This window comes from Emys orbicularis, chromosome 3, assembly GCF_028017835.1.
Source record: "Emys orbicularis isolate rEmyOrb1 chromosome 3, rEmyOrb1.hap1, whole genome shotgun sequence".
NCBI classification, from domain to species: domain Eukaryota; kingdom Metazoa; phylum Chordata; order Testudines; family Emydidae; genus Emys; species Emys orbicularis.
The window spans coordinates 142,168,920-142,196,393 of record NC_088685.1 but is presented as its reverse complement, the minus strand read 5'-3'; the positions used below and the strand labels follow the sequence as shown (position 1 = coordinate 142,196,393).

The 27,474-nt window shown below is 42.6% G+C and overlaps 1 protein-coding gene across 1 annotated transcript in view; it reads left to right on the top strand.

The window, feature by feature from the left end:
* The window catches only part of PLD5 (phospholipase D family member 5), a 259,968-nt gene that overhangs the window by 145,724 nt on the left and 86,770 nt on the right, over positions 1-27,474 (top strand). Inside the window, exon 4 of the mRNA XM_065401866.1 lies at positions 13,742-13,856. Within this exon, the coding sequence (XP_065257938.1) occupies positions 13,742-13,856 (115 nt within the window). The remainder of the gene's footprint in view (positions 1-13,741; positions 13,857-27,474) is intronic.

The window sequence follows — 27,474 nt, the reverse complement described above, 5'->3', positions numbered from 1 at the left end:
TTTGAAGAGAAAATGTCTTAGATGTTCACAGTTATTGGTATGTGCATGAATTTAAAAAAAAACATTTTCATCTGAAAAAATTCAACGTCATTTACTTCTGAACCAGCAGAGCCTAACAGATCCCAAACAGAGAACAAAAATAGCAAACTTGAAAATTGGGAGTTGAGCATCAAATTAATTCACTGTGATGCATTCAGATGTAAAGCAAAAATTACAGCTATGGTTGTCATTAGCAGAGTAGGTAAGGTGAGGGACTGGAGGCATTCAGGTTTGTTCCCTCTCCCTCAATGCAAAGTTTAAATAAGCAAAAGTAAATGTATTTTTCATAATGTTCAGCTCTATTTATTTATTTCTGCCTGCTGACAGGTTTATAACAGTGAGTGATTACTTCTACTAAAGACTGCAAAAAATGTCTGCAACTTTCTCAGGGCAAGTCTACACTACAGTGCTACATCAACAAAGCTTACTCCTGGGGGAATTCTGCACCACTGCACGTGCACATAATTAATGAGTCGTGCATATTTTTAATTTTTTCCGCAGAAAAAAGCTTCTGCTGAAAAGTTGTTGCAGTTCTGCCTTTTGTCCACCAGAGGGCGCTGTGATGATAGAACACAGGAGCTGCTCCCAGCCAGCAAGGGAAGAGAGAGACCCTGTAGTGCCTTCTTCATAGCGCCTGTCAGGCCAGGTCGGGAGACAGATAGTGTCGGGTGCTGGGGGGGTCAGACAGGGAGTCATAAGGGCTAGTGGGGGAGGACAGACTGGGGCAGGGGCTGAATGGGAGTGGAGGCACAGGGCCACAGTGGGGAGGGAGGTGCAGGGCCACATGGTGATGTGGGAGGGGGTGCAGAGCTACATAGGGACAGGGGGTGGCTGGGTCAGGGCACGGAAACACATAGGAACACGGGGAGGGGGTGAAAGGACACATAGGGACAGGAGAGTGGCTGGGGGCACAGAGTCACATGGGGACAGGGGAAGGGGGAGGGGGTGCAAGGACACATGGATGGGGAGAGTGGGTGTCTGAGTGGGGTTGGAGGGACACATGTGCCTGACTGAATGGGAGAGGCTAGCAGTCAGCCAGCATCTGCATGGTGGAAGCTCCCTAACAGTCATCCCCCACAAAAAAAACCAACCCTGTTCCATACTTTTCCTGCCCATATCTAACCACCCTCCAAGTGCACACCCAGGCTCCTTCCCAGCAATTATTTCCCTCTTCCTCAGTTCCTCCATTACCCCTGACTCCCCGCAACCTTTGCACTACTTCTGGGGACTGCAGGAAATATGGTTCTGTATTGTAGTTTAAATGAATTATTACTGAGTACTGTATTAATATTCCTAGTAAGGAATCTATTTGTCAAAAAACATTTTCTGAATCTTTTTTGTCTGTATTGTTACAGACATACTTGCTGACAGTTTTTTAAAATAAATGACCAAAAATAATTGAAACTGATGTGATTATATTGTGTTATTTTGACAAATAAAATATGCAGAATTTGAAAATATTGTTCACAGAATTTTTAATTTTTTGGTGCAGAATTCCCCCAGGAGTAGAAGCTATACCAATGCAGCTGGGCGGTTGTAGCACGTCTGTTGAGAGTGCTCTCCCGTTGGCATAATTACTCCACCTTGGCAAGAAACATAAGCTATGTCAGTGGGAGAATGTCTCCCACAGACATAGCACTGGTATGGACAGCGCAAAACTTGCATCTCTTGGAGGGGTGTTTTTTTCACACCTCTGAGTGACGTAAGTTAGATTGACTCTACCAGTAGCATAGACCTGCTCTCAGTTGCACAGCAAAGTGAACAGAACGGTCAATAGATCTTTTATCAACCCAATTTTTTCATCCGAAAGGGCTAGTAACTGCAGACTAGCCGATAAATGTATGCTGAAGAAATATTCAGAGATGGATTCCAGGCATGATGACAAAGTATTCTCCACTCGAAACATGCACCAAAGTTATTGCAGGAAAGGAGAATAAATGAGAGTTTAGCTAAATAAGAGTTCTGCATTTTCTTGTTTTGGAAAATCAAAGTTCCTAGTCAAGTGGGAGAGCAATCGCAGAAGTTTGAAATTTTTGACAATTGCAACCTAATAATTCACAAAAGTAAAAGCAAGGTGTCCTCAAGTCTTTGCACGTTTGGGTAAACTGAAACTTGCCCAGAACTAGGCAATGGGGAAGAATGAGGACAAAGCAACTAGATCAGAAATTGCCATGTACATATGATGCTTCATATGTCGTCTTGGATTTTTATTGATGCTTCACTGTATGGGTATTTGTTTTATCAGAAACCAAGGGAGGATGGGCCTTCTCCATGAAGGCCCTTATGCTTTGGAACTCACTCACACCCTGCTCTGAAGTAGCCCAAATGTGTTGATCTTCAGAGCATGCTGCTATGCAAACCTTTCTACAGGGACGTCTGGAGTTTGCTGTTGGATGTCTTTTATTTTGATGTTTGAATTACCACATATGTCTCTGATAGGCACCTTTTTTGGTTTGTTCTTTATAAATCTAAATAAATATATTCCTACTGATGCCTCAGGTTACAGTGTGCTGCACTCTGAGGTCTAAGAGTATAATGCTGATAGTACGGGCTGTTCAGCTGTAAAATATGATTCTACAATGTTTAGTGCTGATACAGACTTCTACAGTGTAGAAATTCAAGTGAACAAGCATCTTGTGATGAAATGTTGTGTATATTTTTCTTCCGCTGATTCCACCTCACCTTTTCTTTCACCCTCTCAGCAGAAAGCTACATGTTCCTGGGGAGGGGAATGGGCTTGCATTGGTGGTTTTGCATAGTCAGCCTGCATGTGCTCTCAAAATTGAAGTAGATATCCTGGGAGCAGGCAAAAGGTCCTGGACTGCTTCCAAAACCTACAGAACAATAGTTCCTTCCCTGGCCATCTTAGTTATGAGACACAATGGGACTAGAGAGAGGAAACTTTCAGGGGTAGCTTCCAGCACATTTTCAGTGGGGAATGGGGCAAATTTAGGATCATGCCACTTCCCTTACTCCCAGAATTCCTTCCTTCTCTTTCACTTTTCCTTGCTCCATGGACTAATCATGCCATCAAAAAGGGCTTGCTCATAAATTGGGGACCATTGTTCTAGACTACAGCAATCAGGGTAGATGTAACTTTAGTGACACTAGTGACCATATAAAGCCTATGTTCACAAGAAATCTGCACCCTTGATATTGAGTTTACACACCAGAAACCTGTGCAAATGACACTGTAAAATTCCAGCAAGTAAGCATATTATTCAGTGTGAGTTTAAGTTAGCAGCATCCATTGTTGCATGGTGTTTAACTGGCTCTGTGTTGCCACAGCTTTCCCTGTATGGGTGCTTGTTTTAACACTAACTAGGAGAAGGCTGGAAAGGTGGGAAAGCTGTGCTTTTTGCAACTATCCTCAAGCGAAAGAAGTGGCCAGCCCCACATTTATCAAGCTGATGTGCAAGTCCCAGGACAGGATTAATTTGGTGCGCAAACTCCCCCACTCCACCTCACATTTCCTGCCTGAGCTATTTGTCTAGGCGGGTACCGCAGCCTTCGGCGGTGATTTTCCTTGGTACCTTCAACATCCATGCCACATATAGGGAGGTGTCAGGTGGCTTCTTTTCTGTCACATTATTTATTTATTTATATGTCTGAAGATGGGCAGGAGAAGGTGACGTCCCAGGTTCTAGACACTCCTGAAAATTATTTATTCATAACAGATAAACAAAAATGTTGGCAACCACCACCATGTACCAGCAATAACTAGCTAAACCTACCAGCAAAGATTAAAGAGTACTCCACCCTCTCCAAAATACATACACCTCAATGTAATGATTAGAAAATGCAGGGGAAGAAACACAAATACTGATGGATTTAAAAGAAGAAGGTGGCAATTTCATTAACTTTTAACTTCCAGGGGTAGGCTAGGTCACTCCACTTCCCCAAAGACCAGGCTTTTATTTGGGTCCAGTGCGGTGTTAAATGGCCTTCAAATAACCAATACTTGGGGTTGGCCACCTTCAGTCTAACCCTTAGGATACAGCCCACCTCTGAATGCTCTTACCCCCCTCCTGTGAGAGGGAATAAGGGTACACATAAGGGGTGGCTCAGTCTGCAACAGTGTGAGGTCTCCTCTTATTCCTTCAGGCTAACAGGGTCCACTAGTCCTGTTCTAGGTCTCATGTTTACCCATTTGAGCGTCTCGTCCGCACTGGACACTGGCTGCAAGTTGTGACAAAATTACAAACTTGCTCACAAATGTATAACTTTAAAATCCTGGCCTTACTCTTCTTATTAACCTAAAACTGGGCCTCCAGGGTGCTTCAAAGAGGGCAGAAAATCCCACCCGACACCTTGTTGGTCTTGCCCTGGAGAAAAAATTCCTTTCTGATCCTGAAAATGTTGATGGGTCACTCAGATACACAGCTTCTTGGACACACAGGTCAAACTATACCTCCATTATAGTGCAGGGTAGCAACCCCAGCAGAATGGCTAGTGCATGCCCTCAGGTCTTCACATCAAGCAAGGGTAGGGGCAGGAGAGACATTCTTCTCCACCCTGCTCCCTTTCCCACCCAGACAGCATTCTGGGACAGGCCACAGAGTAGCCAAGCTTGCCCCTCCCCTACTTCTTACTCTCAGGGGTTGTCTTTCCTCTGCTCATCTGATCAACAGCCCAGCCCCTGGCCCCCCTTGACAGGCTGGGGGAGACATTTCTGAGCTCCAGCTGAAGACAGAATCATAGAAGATTAGGGTTGGAAGAGACCTCAGGAGGTCATCTAGTCCACCCTCCTGCTCAAGGCAGGATCAACACCAACTAAATCATCCCAGCCAGGGCTTTGTCAAGCCGGGCCTAAAAACCTCTAAGGAAGGAGATTCTACCACCTCCCTAGGTAACCCATTCCAGTGCTTCACCACCCTCCTAGTGAAATAGTGTCTCGTAATATCCAACTTAAACCTCCCCCACTGCAACTTGAGATCATTGCTCCTTGTTCTGTCTTCTGCCACCACGGAGAACAGCCTAGCTCCATTCTCTTTGGAACTCCCCTTCAGGTAGTTGAAGGCTGCTATCAAATCCCCCCTCACTCTTCTCTTCTGCAGACTAAACGATCCCAGTTCCCTCAGCCTCTCCTCGTAAGTCATGTGCCCCAGCTCCCTGATCATTTTCGTTGCCTTCCGCTGGACTCTCTCCAATTTGTCCATATCCCATCTGTAGTGGGGGGCCCAAAACTGGACGCAATAGTCCAGATGTGGCCTCACCAGTGCCGAATAGAGGGGAATAATCACTTCCCTCGATCTGCTGGCAACACGCCTACTAATGCAGCCCAATATGCCGTTAGCCTTCTTGGCAACAAGAGCACACTGCTGACTCATATCCAGCTTCTCATCCACTGTAATCCCCCTTTTCTGCAGAACTGCTGCTTAACCAGTCGGTCCCCAGTGTGTAGCGGTGCATGGGATTCTTCCATCCTAAGTGCAGGACTCTGCACTTGTCCTTGTTGAACCTCATAAGATTTCTTTTGGCCCAATCCTCCAATTTGTCTAGGTCACTCTGGAGCCTATCCCTATCCTCCAGCGTATCTACCTCTCCCCCCACTTTAGTGTCATCTGCAAACTTGCTGAGGGTGCATTCCATCCCATCATCCAGATCACTAATGAAGATGTTGAACAAAACCGGCCCCAGGACCGACCCCTGGGGTACTCTGCTCGATACCGGCTGCCAACTAGACATCGAGCCATTGATCACTACCCATTGAGCCCGACAATCTAGCCAGCTTTCTATCCACCTTATAGACCATTCATCCAATCCGTACTTTTTTAACTTGCTGGCAAGAATACTGTTGGAGACTATATCAAAAGCTTTGCTAAAGTCAAGATACATCACGTCCACTGCTTTCCCCATATCCACAGAGCCAGTTATCTCATCATAGAAGGCAATCAGGTTGGTCAGGCATGACTTTCCCTTGGTGAATCCATGTTGACTGTTCCTGATCACCTTCCTCTCCTCCAAGTGCTTCAAAATGATTTCCTTGAGGACCTGCTCCATGATTTTTCCAGGGACTGAGGTGAGGCTGACCGGTCTGTAGTTCCCAGATTCTCCTTCTTCCCCTTTTTAAAGATGGGCACTATATTTGCCTTTTTCCAGTTGTCCGGGACCTCCCCCGATCGCCACGAGTTTTCAAAGATAATGGCCAATGGCTCTGCAATCACACCAGCCAAGAAGTGATGCTCACATCTTTGTCTTAGAAGGCTGGAAGATTGGAAGAGTGTGTCTGTTTTACAAGAAGCGTTGGTTGCTGAATTTAGGAATTTTTTTTCCTATTCACTGCTGCCAGTGTGTTATGATTTTTTTTTCTTATGCTTGATAGCTGTAAATGTACCCAGAGGGTTGGCCATTAGATAAGTATTAACAATACTAACACAGTAAATGAATAAAAATAGCATGAATTAGACTTTCTGCTTTTTCAGAAAGATAAAACTGTAAAGCATTGTCAAAACTTTAGGTACCCAAGTTATTGAAGGGAGAAATAATTCAGTTTCCTGTACTGCTGTAATAAATGTAGTTCTCTGTTCTTGCACTTCCCCTGTTTTATTTTGAATGAGACATGCATGCTTATAAAGATACCAGCAGCAAGGGAAATCAGCTAGTCTAAAATCAGGTCATCTGGTGAGAATGAAGAAATTGGCTTCATTTCTTGACTTATTTTTTTAATTCAGTGATGCTTTTAATGCACCCATTTCCTGGGGCATCTATAGCTGGGATTGACATTGTGGATCATTAGTAATTTAGATCCAAAACTGTCCAGAGAATGATAGTTTATTCATGTGAAACATACTTTGTTGTATCATACTTTGCCTTTTTCAGAAGGTTGTTTCAATGGGTTGTGCAAAATGCAAGAGAATATAGCCAGCTTCCTAAGAGGCATGGTTTCATAAAGGTTATATAATAGCATGCTGCAATTTCATGGTACTTGGTCTGGTACCTGATTTCTTTTCAAATCTCATAAGCTGACTATGTAAGAAATGATACTGGAGACTGTCGTGTAGTCACACAGCAGTCTGATATTGTCTCACAAATCCCTGAGTTACAGCATGAGGACTCTTATTTGACAGAAACATTTCAAGGCCGCTGACAGCAGTGACAAAACTCTTCAGATCGTCTCCCTGGTCCTTTTGCAGAGAACAATAACAGTAAAATTACAAATAAACATATCAAGAAATATTACCAGCTGGGTCCGAAATATTAAATGGAAAGAAAGCAGGATAGTTTAACCAATACAGTGCATCATTTAAGAGACTTAATCCTGGGTTGTATTAGGAAATATTTGTAAAATTTCCCCTAGTTACTAGTACGGGATGTAAGAGGCTTTAAATACAAAGAATTCAGTGTTTTTCATAGTTGTTTTGAAAGTATAAATTCAGCATTGTGTGGGATTGAGCACCTGCCAAGAGCATAGACCATGCAGTGACAAATAGGAAAAAGGCAAATCTTTTCATTTGTATATCTCCAACAATTCTCAGCACTCTTACTCATAGTGAACACATATTACCACTCTCTCTAGCCACTACATGGCCTTCATTAGCATCATGACCTTGGCTGTTTTATTAAATGTTTTTGGTTTTTATTTAACATTTTCTATATTGAGATTTTCAATGTTTTTATAATTTAAGAATACAAACACCGTATTTCGACTGTTTTTTCTAGGGTTATATCATTGGGTGTCTTTTGATAGTAAAAATATTGCTCAGGATTTTCAGAGTAGATGCCTGCTTTTGCTATGCACCAGCAGCCATCAGTCAGGCTACAGAAGTTCAATCTTAAACATCTTTGAGCCCCTAAGGGCTAAGGGACTGATCCACTCCCCACTGAAGACAGCAGAAAGACTCCCACTCATTTCAGTGGGAGTTGAATCATGCCTTTAGTCACAGGTGCCAGCTTCTTCATTTCCCCGGTGGTGCTTGATCCCTGTTCTGCCCCCACTCCACCCCTTCCCTCAAGGCTCCACCCTTGCCTCGCCTTTTCCCACTCACCGCCTTTTCCCACCTCTGCCCCGTCCCCTGATCGTACTACGCTCTTGCTCTGCCCCTCCTCCTGGCGCCTCCTGCATGCCGCTGAACAGCTGATCGCGGCAGGCAGGAGGTGCTAGGGGGAGGGGGAGGAGCTGATTGGTGGGGCCTGCCAGCAGGTGGGACACACTGGGAGGGGTGGGAGAGGAGCTGATTCAAGGGGGCTGCTGGTGGGCACTCCAGCCCCAGAGCACCCACAGAGTTGGCGCCTATACCGTTAGTCCTTAGGGAATAAGGAGAGGGGAATATTGTGTGTAGGGCCATCTAGTGATCTTAGGAAAGGTGGAACAGAATTATAGTGAGCAATTTGTAATTTGAATAAAAATGTTTTCTGATTCTCCTATTACATCTAGCTGGTCAGTGACTTCTGCCCTGGAAAAGAGATGAACTGGGCAGCCCCATTTGAAGCTATTTCAGTCGGGGGAGCTTCTGCATTTAAGATGCACTGGTGCATTCATAGCAGCAGAGCCCAATTGTTTCCTGGAGTTTCTGTGAGCTCTGTGCTGAGACAGGAGCTGGGCGGTGGTTTTGTATGTAACACAAGTAAAAATAAACAATTGTTTACTGTAATAGCAACCCTGTGGCTTCCCTATAATTTGGAGGAAGCATTTCAACTTGTTTTTAAAAGCCTGCTGTTCTTATTTTGCCTTGATGTATACATAGCACATTGAAAATAAATGGTTAGAAATGGAGCTGTATTGCAGACAGTTTAAGAGACCTCCTGTACTTCACTTATGCTAAGTATACAATGACATGGGACTCAATAATGAGATGCCTTTCCTTTCCACACAGTAGAATAAAGGGATGGAAGATGCTCCCTTACTTCCTTGTGCAGACTACATATACCACAGATGTGTGTGTGGGAGGGAGAGCAGCTGCTGGGGGTTGCTACTCACTCCTGTGCAGGTGGGGAGGGACAGGAAGGGGTTTGAGTGGAGCCTTAGCTATGTTAAAACAACATTATTTAGGTGGCAGAGTCAAGCAAAGTTAGGAAATGCTGAATTTAGCTTGCCTGTGCAACCTTAATTCCAGCCCTTTGTGCATATGCATTATGTTAGGGTTACCATACATCCAGATTTCCCCGGACATGTCCGGCTTTTTGGTGCTCAAATCCCCGTCCGGGGGGAATTTCCAAAGAACCGGACATGTCCGGGGAAATAGGGAGGCATAAGCCAGGGTCCGTCCAGCACTATCCGCTGGGTCCGCAGCGCAGCCCAGCTGCCCCAGCTACAATGCTGAGGCGGGGAACGGGGGGGGCTCGGGCTTCTCTCGCGGGCGGGGACCCCCCCCCGGCCACTGGGGTACCCTTCCTGTGGCCCCGTTGCCCCGCGCAGCTTGGAACCCGGCGCCGCGGGAGCTGTTTCCGGCGGGGACAGACAGGCCGGGGAACGTGCTCGGCGGCAGGAAGGAAGCTGCGGCCGGGGCTGCAGGGACCCGCGCTGCCGAGCGTCTGAAGCCCCCAGCTCACCCTGCAGCCTGCTGTGACCCCTGCTCCTCACTCGCCCTGCAGCCCCTGCACCCCCCCGCCCCTGCAGCCTCTGTGACGGCAGAGGCTGCCGGGGGAGCGGGGGAGCAGCGCAGGCGGGGGCATAGAGGCTGCAGGGGCAGGGGGGTGCAGGGGCTGCAGGGCGAGGAGGAGCAGGGCAGGCAGGGGCATAGGGGCTGCAGGGCGAGTGGGGAGCAGGGGTCACAGAGGCTGCAGGGGCGGGGGGGTGCAGGGGCTGCAGGGAGAGTGAGGAGCAGGGGTCACAGAGGCTGCAGGGGCAGGGGGGCGCAGGGGCAGGGCAGGCGGGGGGCGCAGAGGCTGTAGGGCGAGTGGGGAGCAGGGGTCACAGAGGCTGCAGGGGCGGGGGGGTGCAGGGGCAGGGCAGGCGGGGGGCGCAGAGGCTGCAGGGGCGGGGGGTGCAGGGGCTGCAGGGTGAGTGGGGAGCAGGGGTCACAGAGGCTGCAGGGGCTGCAGGGTGAGTGGGGAGCAGGGGTCACAGAGGCTGCAGGGGCGGGGGGGCTGCAGGGCGAGTGGGGAGCAGGGAAGCACTTAGCAACCCCCAACCAAGATCAGAGCGGGAGGGAGGAGGGGGTATGCAGGGTGCTCAGGGGAGGGGGCAGAGTTGGGGCAGGGGCTTTGGGGAAGGGGCGGGGCTGGGGCGGAGTTGGGGTGGGGCCGGGGGTGGGGAAGGGGCGGAGTTGGGGCAGGGCCAGGCCCCCGTGGAGTGTCCTCTTTTTTCAGTGTTGAAATATGATAACCCTATCACATACTATTTTTCGCATGGATCATTTTCCTGGCATGGACTCTATTAAGGCTTTAGTGTGATCAATGTACTTGGGAAGGGTGCACGTTTTGTGCCGGGAGCTGATTGGCATGGTTCTGTAGATGTTTTTTTCTTGCTGGTGTTGTATAGAATGGTTTGTTTGCAGGTTAATATGATGTGATTCTTGAAAACTTGCTTTTTTTTTTCCTTTTAAGTTTTTGTGCTAGATTTTACTCTGGGATGTTCATGTACAGCTCCCACTAACTTTCATGGGAAATGTGTATATGTATTCTGAGGGTAGACCCTGGCTAAGTCAGTTAAATAAAACCATGACTTCTGCATACTTTTTATTTTATGTTCTTCTAATCACTTATGGCATCTGTATTTAATGAGCTAAAATAGCAGCAATTAAACACAAACCCTCATTATATTATGGTAGCATACCATAGCTAATAGTGAGCTGGACATTATATTCTGGACTCTTCATTTTAGATATTTATAATTTAGCAGCATATTTCGTTTGGATTTAAATATTTCATGCTTGGTCTCAGTCCAATGGTTCCTTTTTTTAAAGTTTAGCCAAAATCCCTTTTAGCTTTTACAATTATATAAGTATTTAAAAATGCATTTTTAACAAAACCTAGAGAATTCCAAAATAGCTTTGTTTTGAAAGCTCAGACTTAACATGTATCTTGTCTTCAGTGATTCTTTGCAAAATCTTCAAAATGTGGCTTGAAATAGAAAAGGTCTGAATGTTTGACCAAGACACACTTAAGCGTGCACAACTGGCCACTTTCATTACCAGTTTAACTGGGTATATTCAAGAGCAGCAGAAAGACAAACCAGTGCCTAACTGGACCCCCTTAGTACTACTCCTGAACTACCTCCCGAATTGCACACTGCTCTACAGCCAAAATGCTTCTGAAATAAATGTAGTCAAACTTTACTAATTCTGGGTTACTGAGAACGAAAATGATGCTTAAAATTGTTGATTGGCTCTAGTTTTCAAGATATGCTATTGGGTCAGTATATACGACCCTTGACTTGGGAATGGCGGAGGATAAGTGAGTTATAAAGGGAAGGGATCTCAATTTAAACCAGAAATGACTAAAATACATCTTTGACTGGATCTATGAATAAATCTATGACTGGGTTTGGACAGTACTTGCTTTTTAGGCAAAACAATGAATGATGCAATCTGAAGCTGGTATTGCGTCATACATGATATGAATTGCATCATGTTATTCCTAGAAGTCCTGGATGATGCAATCATAACGAAGCTTACATCACTCTGCTGAACAAATTGCCCTATATCAGCTCTAGAAATCATACAGTGTCGTGCTCTCTTATTTGTCAGTGTTTGATTTTGCAAAGGGACACATTTCTGTTTAGCCAAAGTGAGCAGAGATGCCTCGTACTTGTGTGAACAGTGCAGATAACTTCTGCTATGTTTGTGGTGAAGTGACTTTTGCATCACAAAAGCTCAGTATAACCACTATGGTTAAGAAAGCCTATCACCTTTATTTTGGCTGCAAAATTGGAGATCAGGACAAGAGGTGGGCCCCACACATATGCTGCAACACTTGTGCAACAAATCTTCGCCAGTGGTTGAACAGGAAAAGGAAATCTATGCCTTTTGCAGTGCCAATGATTTGGAGAGAGCCAACAGATCATACCAGCAATTGTTACTTCTGCATGGTGCCTCCAGTTGGGAAAGGTGTGTCAAAGAAGAAAAAGTGGACTGTGCATTATCCAAACATTCGCAGCTTTGTGGCGATTTGAAGGTTGTTGCTCTCTTGCTTGGTCTGCAGACTGGATACACAAAGTACTGCTGTTTTCTCTGCGAATGGGATAGTCGTGCAAGAGATTCCCACTACATCAAGAAAGATTGGTCACTCCGACAGTCATTGGAGCCTGGGAGGAAAAGTGTTCAGCATCCACCACTTGTTGAATCAAGGAAGATTTTGTTACCACCCTTACACATCAAGCTGGGTCTGATGAAGAACTTTGTCAAGGCCATTGACAAAACACAAGCAGCTTTCAAGTACCTCCGTGGAAAATTTCCAAGGTTAAGTGAAGCTAAGATAAAGGAAGGTGTCTTTGTTGGTCCTCAGATTCGTGAACTTCTTCGAGATGATGCATTTGACCGTGCACTGCGTGGCAAGGAAAAGACAGCATGGAAAGCCTTCCGGGTTAGTGGCAATCAATTTTCTCGGAAACAACAAGGCAGACAACTACAGGTTGTTGGTGGAAAACCTCCTCAAGGCATACAAAAGCCTTGGTTGCAACATGTCACTAGAGATACATTTTTTGCACTCTCATCCAGATTTTTTTCCACTGAACTGCGGAGCAGTGAGCGACGAGCACGGCGAGCGATTTCACCAGGACATTGCAACAATGGAGAAACGCTATCAGGGCAAATGGAGCCCATCAATGCTTGCAGACTATTGCTGGACAGTGACAAGAGATGCTCCATTTAATGAATAATGAATTGTGGGGGAGGGATAGCTCAGTGGTTTGAGCATTGGCCTGCTAAACCCAGGGTTGTGAGTTCAATCCTTGAGGGGGCCATTTAGGGAACTGGGGTAAAAATCTGTCTGGAGATTGGTCCTGCTTTGAGCAGGGGGTTGGACTAGATGATCTCCTGAGGTCCCTTCCAATCCTGATATTCTATGATTCTATGAATACAAGAGACAAGCCAAGAAGCGCCGAGTAGACACTGAATAGGACTAAACTATGTACAGAATAGTTTTTTGCCTTTTGTTTCATAATAAATTTTATTTATATAACCCTTTTGCTGATTTTTAAAGTGTTACATAAACAGGACAGGTGAAATATTATCATGTAAAGCAACCATAAACACATGAAAAGACCTAGGTTTACAATTTATGATTAAAACTCTACTATCTACACAATATACATAGACATAAAATGTAAAAACTTAAATATCTTAGAAACAGTAGCCAATCTGTTGTTTTAATTGTCATATTTGAATTCAGCACATCAAAATACATAATAAATAGCACATTTTATCTCTGAAGCAGACGACTTCTCAAAAATTGTAGACCAGTGTTGTCAGTACAAAATAAATCCTTTGTCTCTGTTTTATTTAAACCCAGTAAATTAAATCCTAAACTGTTAATGCAGTATTAAGAACTGAGGGCCAAATTTGATCAGTTACACCTGTGCAACACCACTGACCACAATCTGGAATAAGTGAGAGGCAAATTTTATCTTCAAAATGGTTTTTCAAGCAAGGGGTGGAGGCAGTCTTTAGGCAGATTTCAGCATAGTTGTGGACTAACTGCTGTTTACTCCAGTTACTGTCCAATATAATTTTGCTTTTATATGTGTCTTTTTTTTTATTGCTGGATAATTCAAACAGTTCTTTATTTTATAAACCTTGCTTTCCTTTGATATTTTCCCCAGGGCCAGCATCTTTTTGAAAAATTGCTAGAACTGGCGTCTCGAAATATTGAGATAAAACTCGTGAGCGATATACTGCCCACCGAATCAAAGGTATTAAACGACTTGAAAACAAAGGGTAAGACCAAGGTCTTTACGTTATTATACCATTGACTGCTATATTAGAATAACTCTTTTCTTTCACTTAAAATGCTGTTACTTCATAGACACAAATGAAATATATGTAAAACTAAACCTATTTGTTTAATGGTGATACCCTATAATTCTTCAGCTTACCTTGGCTCAGAGTTTTCATTCATCTTCCAAAAACTCTTTTATCACTTTAGATGGAGCAGATATTGGCAGTTTGTAAGTGGTAAAAAGGTGGCCATGTGATTACAATTTTAAGTCATCGCAACCATACTAATGGTAGGCAATGCAACCTGAAAGAATTATTGCACTCTGGGATGAGATATTCTTCTCTTTTGAGGAATAGTGAAACAAATAAAATAACATGTCAATGGTATTGACGTAACTTTTGCCAAATCCTGCCATCAATTTCTATGCAAAACCCCAGTGACTTCAGTGGGGGGTCCCCATGCAATTGATGGCAAGATGCAACCAGTTCTATAATGAGCGACTGCTTTGTTATCTGATTTTTTTGTTAACTGCAATGTATGTTACAATGATCTCTCACATATACATCATGCATTTCATTATGAAGTATTCTAAAGCTCTTTAGAAACTGAAAAGTATACTGTCCTGTCTGAAATCTAGCCAATTTCAAAAATGTAAGTTAAATGTCGCTTCAGGTACTACACCTGTCTCTGAGGCCCTGCTGACCTTTGAGCTTTCGCAATCAGTTTTGTATTTTTAAAAAGTGTTCTAACTAACCAAGCAGGGGCAACTTGCTGACTATTCATGAGAAATAATGAAACTGACTAGATAGAAAATGTCAAATGTACAAATAAACAAACTGGAAAAATAGAGAATGTTTTAAATCTCTTTCAGTTTTAGTAATCTTAAGTGTTACTTGAAGCAAAAGTAGAACAGTGATGTAAAAAAATCTTCTAGAAGTGGTGGGGTTTTTTTTGATTTCAGGTATAATTTTAAATTGAAAAGCAAACTCTCTATATGAATCCTATCACTCACCTCTGAAATGCAGAAATCAGCAATTGTTCAAGGCACTAATTTAGCAAAGCGCTTAAGCATATGCTTAAGATTAAGCATGTACTTAAGACTATCCCTGTGTCTTAAGAAAAGAAGTGAAGAATATTTTTCTAACTGAAAACTGTTAATTTGTATTTTATGAAGTTTCTTTTAATCTAATGATTAGATATGGAATGGGAAATATTAATGAAATTCTTGCTTTGCTAAAAGAGATCACTTTTGATCCATTCTGAAGTCTGATTACAATATAATAGCAATTGCAAATATGTCACATTACCATGATATTTATTCCATTAAGACTGTGAGAAGAATCTGGATGTCAACCAGTGCGAGACTCAGACATTCTCCAAAATATGTTTGCAGCTAGTGAATCAATGGGGTTTCTCTTCTCACAGATTGGAAAAAAAGGGCCCTATATTGTATCACAACTAGCATAGCTCAGTAGCTTGAGTGGCAAGAGGGGCTAGCCACCTCGACTCATCCAAGATGCTAGGCATGTATTTGGGAAAGTTAGCCAGTCCTCCTGCTCAGGGTGCGGTCGCTACACCCTATTTTTAGCACACTAGTTCAATCAGAGCTATCACGGGTATGTCTTTTTGAGCTGGGGATTGCACCCCCGGCTCAAAGAGTAGACATACCCTTTGAGAGAATGGGTTCATTTCTCCATGATCAGAATGTCTCAGATTCTTTCAAGCCAGCCAGTTATAGAGATGGAATCTGTACATTTGCATTTAAAATTTTGTCATAATTAGCCAAGAACAAGTATCTCTATGTTGCCCCACCAGAGGATATTTGCAGGAAAGCCCCTAGTAAGTAGGCTGAAGGATCTAGAGTTATATCTAGATCTGTGATTTTTATAATTATATTTGTTTGAGTTACAAAAACTTGGATTTGGGGATATGGCCACTGCTAATGATGTTGCTGAATGCCTCCTTGCCATACATCCACCAGCAGTGTGGAGGAATAGATTCATAGATTCGAAAGCCACAAGGCACCACTGTGATCATCTACTCTGACCTCCTGTGTCACATAGGCTATAGAAGTGCCCCACACTAATGCTTGTTTGATAAAGCATATCTGCTAGAAAAACATCCAATCTTGATTTTAAAATTGCCTGTGACGGAGACTCCACCATGACCAATTTGGTAGATGATCCTATGACATTTAATTTTGAAGGAATAAAATGGAGTCTGTAGTAAGAACATTCTTCTGGTGGTTTATTCTCTTTGAGGCACCAGGTGATATTAGAATGTAACATCAAAACTGGAACTGTATGCTTTAAATGAACAATTAAACACTTCAGCAAGGAGGGGAATTTGCAGTAAGGATTTCGTCAAACTGTGTTGCAATCTCATCAGGGCTGCAAGCTTTTCCTAAGTCTAAGGATTTTATAACTTTGCTAGCTTCAGTTTCCTTTGTCTCGCTCAGGTTTCTTGGACAGGAATTTTTTAAGTATTCTAATCAGTTTGTGGATATGTCAGTTGACTGTTCTGAATTATAAAGAATCCAAGGAAGTCACTTGTATCTGATCATTTTTGTGTAACAGACTACAGTCCTGTGTTTGAAGTGTTGTAAGTGAGGAAGGAAGACATGTCAAGTTTTTTTCTGTCCTTTTCCAAGACATACTAAGGCGTTGTTGGATTTCTCATAATGAAATCTTTGGTTTGTTTGTTTCTGCTAAGTTTCAATATCTCTGTGGGAATGTCTTGATTAGGAATGTCTTGATTAGGAATCAGTCTGTGGATGTTTTCCAAATGTGCTAATTGGCCATAAAGCTGTTTCACTTGTGTCTGGGCTAAATTTTATCTCCAGGAAGCTAGGGAAATCATTTCCCCCTAATTATCACTTCTGCTGCCTCCCAGAGAAGATGTAGGTTAGTTTCTAGAGTGCCCTTAATCAGTTATGGTGATTTTTATTGCCTTGTTGAAATTAAAGGATCTTGTATGAACAGGTGATTCATGGTCCATACAATTCTATATGTACTTCTTGCTCCTATCAACTAGAAGCTAATTGGTACATGAGCAGAAAGAGATATTTCTCCAGTGCTCTAATGCTTTTAAAAAAGCACAGTGAATGGGAGAAAATATATATATACACATATGTGTGTATATATGTATTCTCCCATTCACTGTGCTTTTGTTTTTTATATATATATATATATATATATATATATATATATATATATATAAACTATTAAATGAACAAATGTTCTGCTGTCCATTGCAGGCACAGGTGTGATTATCTCCTAGTTCTGCCTTAGCAATTTGTTTTGAAAGGCATTTCATTTTTTTCTCTGCCATTTACCCTGCCAGATCTGTCTAAAGGAATTACTAGAATCTCCTCTCGTGATACCCTGGCCAGCTGCATCCCTAGAAATTAGTCAGATTTGACTCTTTAAAAAGACCTGTGATTGTTCATTTGGAACATATGTATAAGTACAATTTGGTCTATTGTTGTTTTCCCAGCCAGTATAAGAACTCTGCCTTTTGTGTCTAAGGAAGAACATTGCATGGCAGATGGTAATTTTTTTTTTTAATTTATAATAATAAATATCCCTCTTGTCTGGAGAGATATAAAGCATTAAATACATCCAAAACCCATCGCTTCCTGAGTTTTTCATCTTCCTTGGAGAATGCTTTAGTCTTGAGTCAAAAGGCAAGATCAGTTTTTAGGGTTTTTTAGATAGGAGAAGGTATGTTTATCTTTGCACAGGATTGACATTCTTTTGACATTAGAGAGAAAATTTTGTAAGACTCCATCAGAATATCAAAAGGGGTAGTTTTGTCCTCCTGTAATATTTGAGATGCAGCACTGATCAGTTTTTAGTTCTGATGGTTTGGAAAATATGTTTTATAGTTTTACTGTTGCATATTTGATAACTACTGCAATCAGATTTGTTTTTCAAAAAATCTTCCCACACTAGTGCTGCTAAATTTTGGAACGAATGTGGATTGTTACCAGATGTTAAATAGTTTATTTATGATGGTGTGTATGTAGGTCATACAAAAAGATTTTGTGTTTATCAGAGTTGTCCAGACAGCCAGATTATGAGTTTCTAACAGAACTGTAACAGATATATGCTTGTCAATAGCTCATATCTACAACAAGGTAGAAAAAAGTTAAAAGGGAATTATAAGAAAATAGGGGCCATGTTTCTTTACAGGCAGACAGTGAGCTGGGTTCAGATTGAAATTTCTAGCCAGAGACATGGACAAGGCAGGTGGAGGCATGTTGGCAAATATAGGAGACAACAGATGTACAGAGGAAAATAAGGGGGAGAGCTGTGTGTTCTCTTCCTGTAGTCTGGGCTCTCATTGCTCCCCCCAATCCCTCATGTTGTGCTGGCTGGTGCCTGGGTAGAGGGCCACTCTGCCTCCAGTCCCAGCACATACCTGCTGATGTGCTGCCTGGAAGCAGTTGGAGATGCTGCAGCCAGGGCCTCCCAGCCATCTACAATAGTGCTGCTGTCATTGAGGGTTCACTCTGCTCCTTCAGCAGGAACCCATGAGAAGCAGAGAGAGGTGCTAAACAGCAGGAAGCTGCCAGGCCTCTTCCTGTTCAGTAATAGGGAGAGGTGTGAATTGCTGTGGGGGTGGCTTTGCTGAGCCCTCACCCAACCCCTGCAGCTTTACCCCAAAACCAGCAGGAGCCCCAGCGTGGACCCCAACCCATCCAGCCCAGGAGCCTTCCCTCATATCTACCTGATTCCCTGCCAGCTAAGGGGAATTTTGGGAATGAGTTGCCTGGGACTCTGAAGTAAGCATATGATGTTGGGAAGGGGAGGAAGAAATGGAATCTGGGGACAGAATTTAATTGATTGGGCAACAAGAAGCAGAGAATACATGAATGGGAGAGCAGAATTGAACTGACTGAGAGGGAGACCGAATAAAATGATTTCATTTCTCTCCCCCAACCCTTTGTGTGATACTTGGCTTCCCGGACTGCAAACTCCTTGGAAGAGGGTCCGTGCCGTCTTGCTGTCTGATCCTGATTAGTGCTATGGCAATATAAATTACATTAATAAAGCTATGTTAAAAGAACGTTGTTTAGGTTGCAAAGTTAAGCTCTAAAAAGTTCGGAAATGTCACAATTAAGGTTCTTTATACAATCTTCATTCAGCCTCTTTGTGCATGTGCACTATGATACAGCATTTAATTACAAGATTACGTACTGTCTTTTCTGCAGGATCCCTTCTTCACTCTAGGCTTGATCCTGCACCACTGAAGTTAATAGGAGTTTTTCCATTGACTTGAGTGAGAGAAGAATCAAGCCCTCAATGCACAGAATGGGCAGCACTCCCTCAATGGGCATTCTTTCTTTGGGAAATGTGTAATATTTCTTTTTGTCTTAATCGTTCAATGTGTGGCCCCAGGCTTTAATTACCACACATCATCCAAATCTCACATAGAATACATAATGAATTTCCTCCTGGGCATTTCTATGGTGCTCATCATTGTTGGTGCTGAGTGCTTCACAAATGTTAATGAATTCATCTTCACAGCATCCCTGTGAGGTGGGGAAGTACTATTATCCACATTGTACAGGTGGGAAACTGAGGCACATAAACTTAAGGCCAAAGTGACAGTACCAGGCTTGAGACACTGATTTTTCATAGTTCAGCATTCTTATAGCACTTTATATATTCAAAGCAGAGCTCCCATTGGCTTCATTTGTAGCTGAGTTCTCAGCATTTCTGTAAATTAGGTCCTAAGCATAGGTGTTAGCCCTTGTTATTTCAACTCCTGATCCAACAAATATCACTGGGAGAGTGGAGAAAAATCCATTATTGAGGAAGTCCCAATAGAGAGAATGAAAGCCATTTGGACTCAACTCATTTATTGTGATTGCCAGAGACCTAGAGAACCCAGGTGTGATGTGGCTTGGAGAAGTGCAGGGACATGAAGTGAAATGAGCTTCCAGTTTGCTCTGATGCTTATGAAAGTGCCTGGCATCACAGACTCCTCTGTCACTGTCAGGTGGATTTTGTCCAGTTGCCAAAGAGAGAGGGAGAAATGAGGATTCTGAGCCAAATTCATTCCACTGGCATAAACCTTGAGAATAAACACGGCCGCCCGCGGCGGCTCGGCGCTCCGGGGCACCCCGGCCACCCGGGACAGCTCAGAGATCCAGGGTACCCCGGCCACCCGCGGCAGCTCCATAGCTTCCATGGCCTCTGTGACAAAATCATAGCCCTATCAATGATTAAAAATTCAACAGTCACCAGAAATCAAATCAAGGGGTTTTAATTTCAAATGTTCATTCATCAAATGAAAGGTAAATAACCCTAAACATATCTCTGGCAAATATTGCCTAAGTTATTACTAGATGAACAATAACTCATTATACTGTTACGTCAAAACCTGACATTATACAAAGTCCTGGATTGAAAACCAGGATTATTAACTTCTATGGAATCAGAATTTCACCCCCTTGTTTCTTGTGCCCATGCGCATATATCCCCAGCATGAGTTTCTCCTCTGCGAGCTTAGGCTACACCTGTATCAGGGCCAGAATTTGGCCCACCATTTATATAAATACTTCTTTTCTGTACCTTTTTTGCTTTCTGTCAGTAACTTATTACAGCTTATTTTCAAGGTGGTGGTTTTAGCCTTTTCTTGGCTAGTATGTAATATTTTCAGTCTACTAGACTGAAACATTTCTCTTCTTGTAAACCTCCCACTCCTTGTGCATAATTCTGTACCAGTCTTTGTCCTTCAGTAGTGTAGGTGTATTATCTGCAATTAGCAGTTTGTTTTGTCAGTTATTACATGTATGAAATCTGAATCCCTTGCTAATTATGATCTTATTGTAGCTGATAGTGACTGTTAATTCTCTTTGAGGGACAGTGGTGGATTTCCTTGCTCAGTTGATCTTACTTTTTTTTTCTTCTGTTTTATTTGCAGTTTCCCTCCTTTCTTACTGTATCAATTTTCCATGAATTATTTATTATTTGCATATTCACTTTTATTGTATTTATTTATTTTGACTGATGCAGGTATAAAAAGGGGACCCTATCCATCTGATAGGCAACACCGACATGAATTACAAGAACAAAATAAATAAATAGCAGTTGAATTTTCACAACAACCAGCACAGCTAGTATGCGATGTATCGTATGGCACTATTGAGACTTTGAAATAAAATAAAGTCCCTGTGTTAAGAAACTTGCAGTATAAGGGTTGGATCCTGCAGCCCCTATTCACCTGAATAGCCCCATAGTGTTCAGGGGAACTAAACACTTCAATAAGATTGCATTCTCTGTTGAACGGACACTACAGGGACACCGGGGGAAGATTCATCCCATTGTGGGGAAGAAGGAGGAGAAACGGGAGAGGGCTAGACCAGTAGGGAGAGATGTGTGCACTTTTTGTTTGTTTGTGCAGTTAGAGTTACAGATACTTCAAGATGCCATAAGGGCTGTGGATTTAAAAAAAATTGTTACCCCAGGAATGACAATAGAGAGCGCTCTAATGTCTTACAGGTCAAATTAAATTTGGTTAGTACCTTTTTCTACTTCTTTTAGCACACTTCTGGGGTGCTGCACAGGTTACAGCTATCATGCCTGTAGGCGTAGGTGGAGTTTGACTTCTGTATTTGCGGGGTGCAGCTCTGACTTTTGAATTTACTGAATATTCATGGTACATAAATTACAATGCATTTGAAATCATAAATACTGTTTACATTTATTATTTAATCACCTTTCATTTTTTGTTTTGTTTTAATTTTTTGACGTTTACCAGCTACCACTAAACAGAATCGAGCACTTTCATGTGACTATGAATCATGTCTCACTAGTTTGAAAGATACATAAACATTGGCTTAATATAGAAATAGATAAGTCTCTACACATTCATTTGATATGCTGACAAACAGATATTTCCAGTGCTGTGGGAAGAGTGTGAGCAGCTGGGCCAGACACCCAATAGCCCAAGTGTGTTGTGGGCTTGTGAAGGCTCCCAAATGTTTAGGCTATTATTGAAATGTTTAAATGAATAAAACCAACGAGGAGTACGGTGGCACCTTAAAGACTAACAAATTTATTTGGGCATAAGCTTTTGTGGGTAAACCCCACCCCACACACACACATGAAAGCTTATGCCAAATAAGGTACCACCGGACTCCTCGTTGTTTTTGTGGATACAGACTAATGCGGCTGCCCCTCTGATATTTAAATGAATAGTTGTTATGATAAGATGTTATATGTAATAATAAGGGTAGGGTTTTCAATACCACTGAGCATTAGAGCTGGGTGGGAAATTTTCCCATCCCAAATCAGGCCAAAAAGCTGAAATCTCAACAACAAAAAATTGTAAACCAAAAATCTGAAAAAAATAAAAAATAAAAAAATCCAGTTTGGGGGCAATTGGATTGCTTCATTTTGATCACGTCAAAAATCTTTGTTTAGATTTCAACCTTTTTTCTTCTCTTTTTTACAATTTTAACTATAAATTAACTTTCATTTAGAAACAAAAAATCATTTTGAACCAAAAAAACCTTCATTTTGAAAATATCAAAACAGGGTATTTCAACAATTTTGATTTTTTTCTGAACAGAAAACTCATTGAAACTGATTCTTTCCTGCAAAAAGTTTTGGTTTTGGTGAACTGGTATTTTCCAACAAATATTTATTCGAAAAAACCTCGACCAACTCTACCCTCCTCAGCATTGGCCTAGCTTTGCTCCTTTTCAAGTCAATGAGCAAAAGTATTCAGCATTGGCTTAACTCTGTTCTCATTGATGTTTAGTGCTGAGCACTTTGAAAATCCTGCCCTAAATGGCTGGTCACATTCTATGCTCTTAGTAAAGATGCTCTGACAGGATGTCTCCAGGATGTTCATAGTCCTTAGCACTTAGCATTGAGGTTGTGAACTGCTGAACTATGTAATTAATTGACAGTACTGCAAGAGTGCAAGTGTTTGTGACTTTCCTCCTGCATGCTCATTTTCCTATCATTCCATAGCCTGGAGTTGAGCACAAGAGAATGACTCATAGACTCATAGACTTTAAGGTCAGAAGGGACCATTATGATCATCTAGTCTGACCTCCTGCATGATGCAGGCCACAAAAGCTGACCCACCCACTCCTGGAATAATTCTCTCCCTTGACTCAGCTGTTGAAGTCCCCAAATCATGATTTAAAGACTTCAAGTCACAGAGAATCCTCCAGCAAGCGACCCCTGCCCCATGCTGCGGAGGAAGGCGAAAAACGTCCAGGGCCTCTGCCAATCTACCGTGGAGGAAAATTCCTTCCCGACCCCAAATATGGCGATCAGCTGAACCCCGAGCATGCGAGCAAGATTCTCCAGCCAGACCCTCCGGAAAAAAGTTCTCTGTAGTAACTTTTAATATCCCATCATTGACCATTGTTACTAATTACCAGCGATGGCACGTTAATGACCTATTGACTAAAATCACGTTATCCCATCAAACCATCCCCTCCATAAACTTATCAAGCTTAATCTTAAAGCCAGAGAGGTCTTTCGCCCCCCACTGTTTCCCTCGGAAGGCTGTTCCAGAACTTCACCCCTCTGATGGTTAGAAACCTTCGTCTAATTTCAAGCCTAAACTTCCCGACGGCCAGTTTATATCCATTTGTTCTCGTGTCCACATTAGTACTGAGCTGAAATAATTCCTCTCCCTCCCTGGTATTCATCCCTCTGATATATTTAAAGAGAGCAATCATATCCCCCCTCAGCCTTCTTTTGGTTAAGGTAAACAAACCGAGCTCCTCGAGTCTCCTTTCATACGACAGGTTTTCCATTCCTCGGATCATCCTAGTGGCCCTTCTCTGTACCCGTTGCAGTTTGTATTCATCCTTTTTAAACATGGGAGACCAGAACTGCACACAGTACTCCAAATGAGGTCTCACCAGTGCCTTGTATAACGGAACCAGCACCTCCTTATCCCTACTAGAAATACCTCGCCTAATGCATCCCAGGACCGCATTAGCTTTTTTCACGGCCACGTCACATTGCCGACTCATAGTCATCCTGCGATCAACCAGGACTCCGAGGTCCTTCTCCTCTTCCATTACTTCCAACCGATGAGTCCCCAGCTTATAACTAAAATTCTTGTTAGTCATCCCTAAATGCATCACCTTACACTTCTCTATTAAATTTCATCCTATTACTATTACTCCAGTTTACAAGGTCATCCAAATCTCCCTGCAGGATATCCCGATCCTTCTCCGAATTGGCAATACCTCCCAACTTTGTATCATCCGCAAACTTTATCAGCCCACTCCTACATTCGGTTCCAAGGTCAGTAATAAATAGATTAAATAAAATCGGACCCAAAACCGAACCTTGAGGAACTCCACTGGTAACCTCCCTCCAACCTGACAGTTCACCTTTCAGTATGACCCGCTGAAGTCTCCCCTTTAACCAGTTCTTTATCCACCTCTGGATTTTCATATCGATCCCCATCTTTTCCAATTTAACCAATAATTCCTCATGCGGTACCGTATCAAACGCTTTACTGAAATTGAGGTATATTAGATCCACCGCATTTCCTTTATCTAAAAAATCTGTTACTTTCTCAAAGAAGGAGATCAGGTTGGTTTGGCACGATCTACCTTTTGTAAAACCGTGTTGTAATTTGTCCCAATTGCCATTGACCTCAAGGTCCTTAACTACTTTCTCCTTCAAAAATTTTTCCAAGACCTTGCATATTACAGATGTTAAACTAACAGGCCTGTAGTTACCCGGGTCACTTTTTTTCCCCTTCTTGAAAATAGGAACCACATTAGCTATTCTCCAGTCCAACGGTACCACCCCCGAGTTTACAGATTCATTAAAAATTATCGCTAACGGGCTTGCAATTTCTCGCGCCAGTTCCTTTAATATTCTCGGATGAAGATCATCCGGTCCACCCGATTTAGTCCCGTTAAGCTGTTCGAGTTTGGCTTCTACCTCGGATACAGTAATGTCAACCCCCCCTCCTTTATTCCCATCCGTCACGCTGCCACTATTCCTGAGTCCTTCATTAGCCTCATTAAAGACCGATGCAAAATATTCGTTTAGATATTGTGCCATGCCTAGATTATCCTTAATCTCCACTCCATCTACAGTCTTAAGCGGCCCCACTTCTTCTTTCTTTGTTTTCTTCCTATTTATATGGCTATAAAACCTCTTACTATTGGTTTTAATTCCCCTCGCAAGGTCCAACTCTACACGGCTTTTGGCCTTTCTCACTCCATCTCTACATGCTCTGACCTCAATAAGGTAGGTTTCTTTGCTGATCCCTCCCATCTTCCACTCCTTGTATGCTTTCTGTTTTTTCTTAATCACCCGTCTGAGATGCTCACTCATCCAGCTTGGTCTAAATCTCCTGCCTACGAACCGTTTTCCCTTTCTCGGGATACAGGCCTCTGACAGCTCCTGCAACTTCAACTTGAAATAATCCCAGGCGCCTTCCGCCTTTAGATCCATAAATATGTTAGTCCAATCTACTTCCCTAACTAGTCGCCTTAATTTATTAAAGTTAGCCCTTTTGAAATCGTAAACCTTAGTCTCCAATTTAATTTTGTTAATCCTTCCATTTAGTTTAAACCGAATTAGCTCATGATCACTCGAGCCAAGGTTGTCCCCTACAACCATTTCCTCAACGAGGTCCTCACTACTCACCAAAACCAAATCTAAAATGGCATCCCCCCTCATAAATGGTGTGACTTTGTTTTATTCTTGAATTGCAGTTTCATTAGTAACAGAATAGTTTACAACACTTGTGCTGTAGTGTTGACTACATCAATAATATCATGTCTAGGGTCCTGTTTACACCGCAGAAATTGCCATCTTAGACATCATTGTTTCAATGCTAACTAGGTTCAACAGCAGAGAGGGAGTTCTATGTTTGACACCTGATGCCTATTGAAGTCAGTGGCAAAGCTCCCATTGACTTCATTGATTTTAGTGGTGCAGGATTAGGGCACTGATTTTTTCTCTTGAGTCTGTCCACTTTTGCCTTAGCTTCTAGTTCCTGCAATCAAAGATATGCCATTCTTTGTTCATGTTCAAACTGCTGCTTGTTTTCTGCCTTCCGCATTCATAGAATCATAGAATATTAGGGTTGGAAGAGACCTCAGGAGGTCATCTAGTCCAATCCCCTGCTCAAAGCATGACCAACACCAACTAAATCATCCCAGCCAGGGCTTTGTCAAGATGGGCCTTAAAAACCTGTAAGGATGGAGATTAAACCCCCTCCCTAGGTAACCCAGTCCAGTGCTTCACCACCCTCCTAGTGAAATAGTGTTTCCTAATATCCAACCTAGACCTCCCCCCACTGCAACTTGAGATCATTGCTTCTTGTTCTGTCATCTGCCACCACTGAGAACAGCCGAGCTCCATCCTCTTTAGAACCCCCCTTCAGGTAGTTGAAGGCTGCTATCAAATCCCCCCTCACTCTTCTCTTCTGCAAACTAAATAACCCCAGTTCCCTCAGCCTCTCCTTGTAAGTCATGTGCCCCAGCCCCCTAATCATTTTCGTTGCCCTCCGCTGGACTCTTTCCAATTTGTCCACATCCCATCTGTAGTGGGGGGACCAAAATTGGACACAATACTCCAGGTGTGGCCTCACCAGTGCCAAATAGAGGGGAATAATCACTTCCCTCAATCTGCTGTAGATCAATTGCCTTCTGATCACTGGCCACTGATCTTTAACCTTTAAAACTCTCAATATCATATTTCAAATTTTGAATAGTGTGGGGTTCTGATCCAAAGCTTAATAGACTTGGTTCTGTGGATCCTAGCCAGACTACGCCACTGTAACCATGCCTTTGTCAGCAGTGGTCAATTTCTGTAATATAAACAATACCCACAGTATGCGGTAAGTCATGCACGTTTTTTTAAAAAGTAAAAAAAACTGAATATACTTTCCCTATGAAACAGATTATGCAAGCAATGCCTACAAACTAAAAAGTTCTGTGAAAGTAGAAGCGTGGTGGCAGGTTTGTTCAGTTTTTGTTTTTCTTAGGAATCCACAGTGAATGTGAAACTCAAACATGAATGAGAGAATATCATGAATGCTGAGAATGAGAATCAAAATCCACAATGTGAAAGTGATAATGACAGTTTTATTAAGAATGAGGAAAAGCTAAGCTTACTCATTTCTCATGGCATCTTGATATCTGACATGGCCATTGAAGGACTTCACGAAGTAATCAGTGATATTTCAACTTGAAATACACTGCTGCTAGGACAAATTTCCTATTACTCACATGAGAAGTCTGTTTGCAGTGTTGTTGTAGCCATGTTGGTCCCAGGATATTAGAGAGACAAGGTGGGTAAAGTAATATCTTTTATTGGACTAACTTCTGTTGGCAAATGAGACATGCTTGCACAGAGCTCTTCTGTGGGTCTGGGAAAGGTACCTGGGAAAAATACTTTTCCCAGATCCGAAGAAGACAAGCTCTGTGTAGCTCAAAAGCTTGTTTTTCATTAACAGAAGTTGATCCCGCAAAAGATATTACCTCACCTACCTTGTCTTAGTGTAAAGATTGTCATTGGTGCAAACCTAGGGGGCTTTTCCCATGAGGCAAAGAACAGGCTTGTAGCTGATGCTCTCGACTGGGATGCAGTAAAGCTGGGTTCA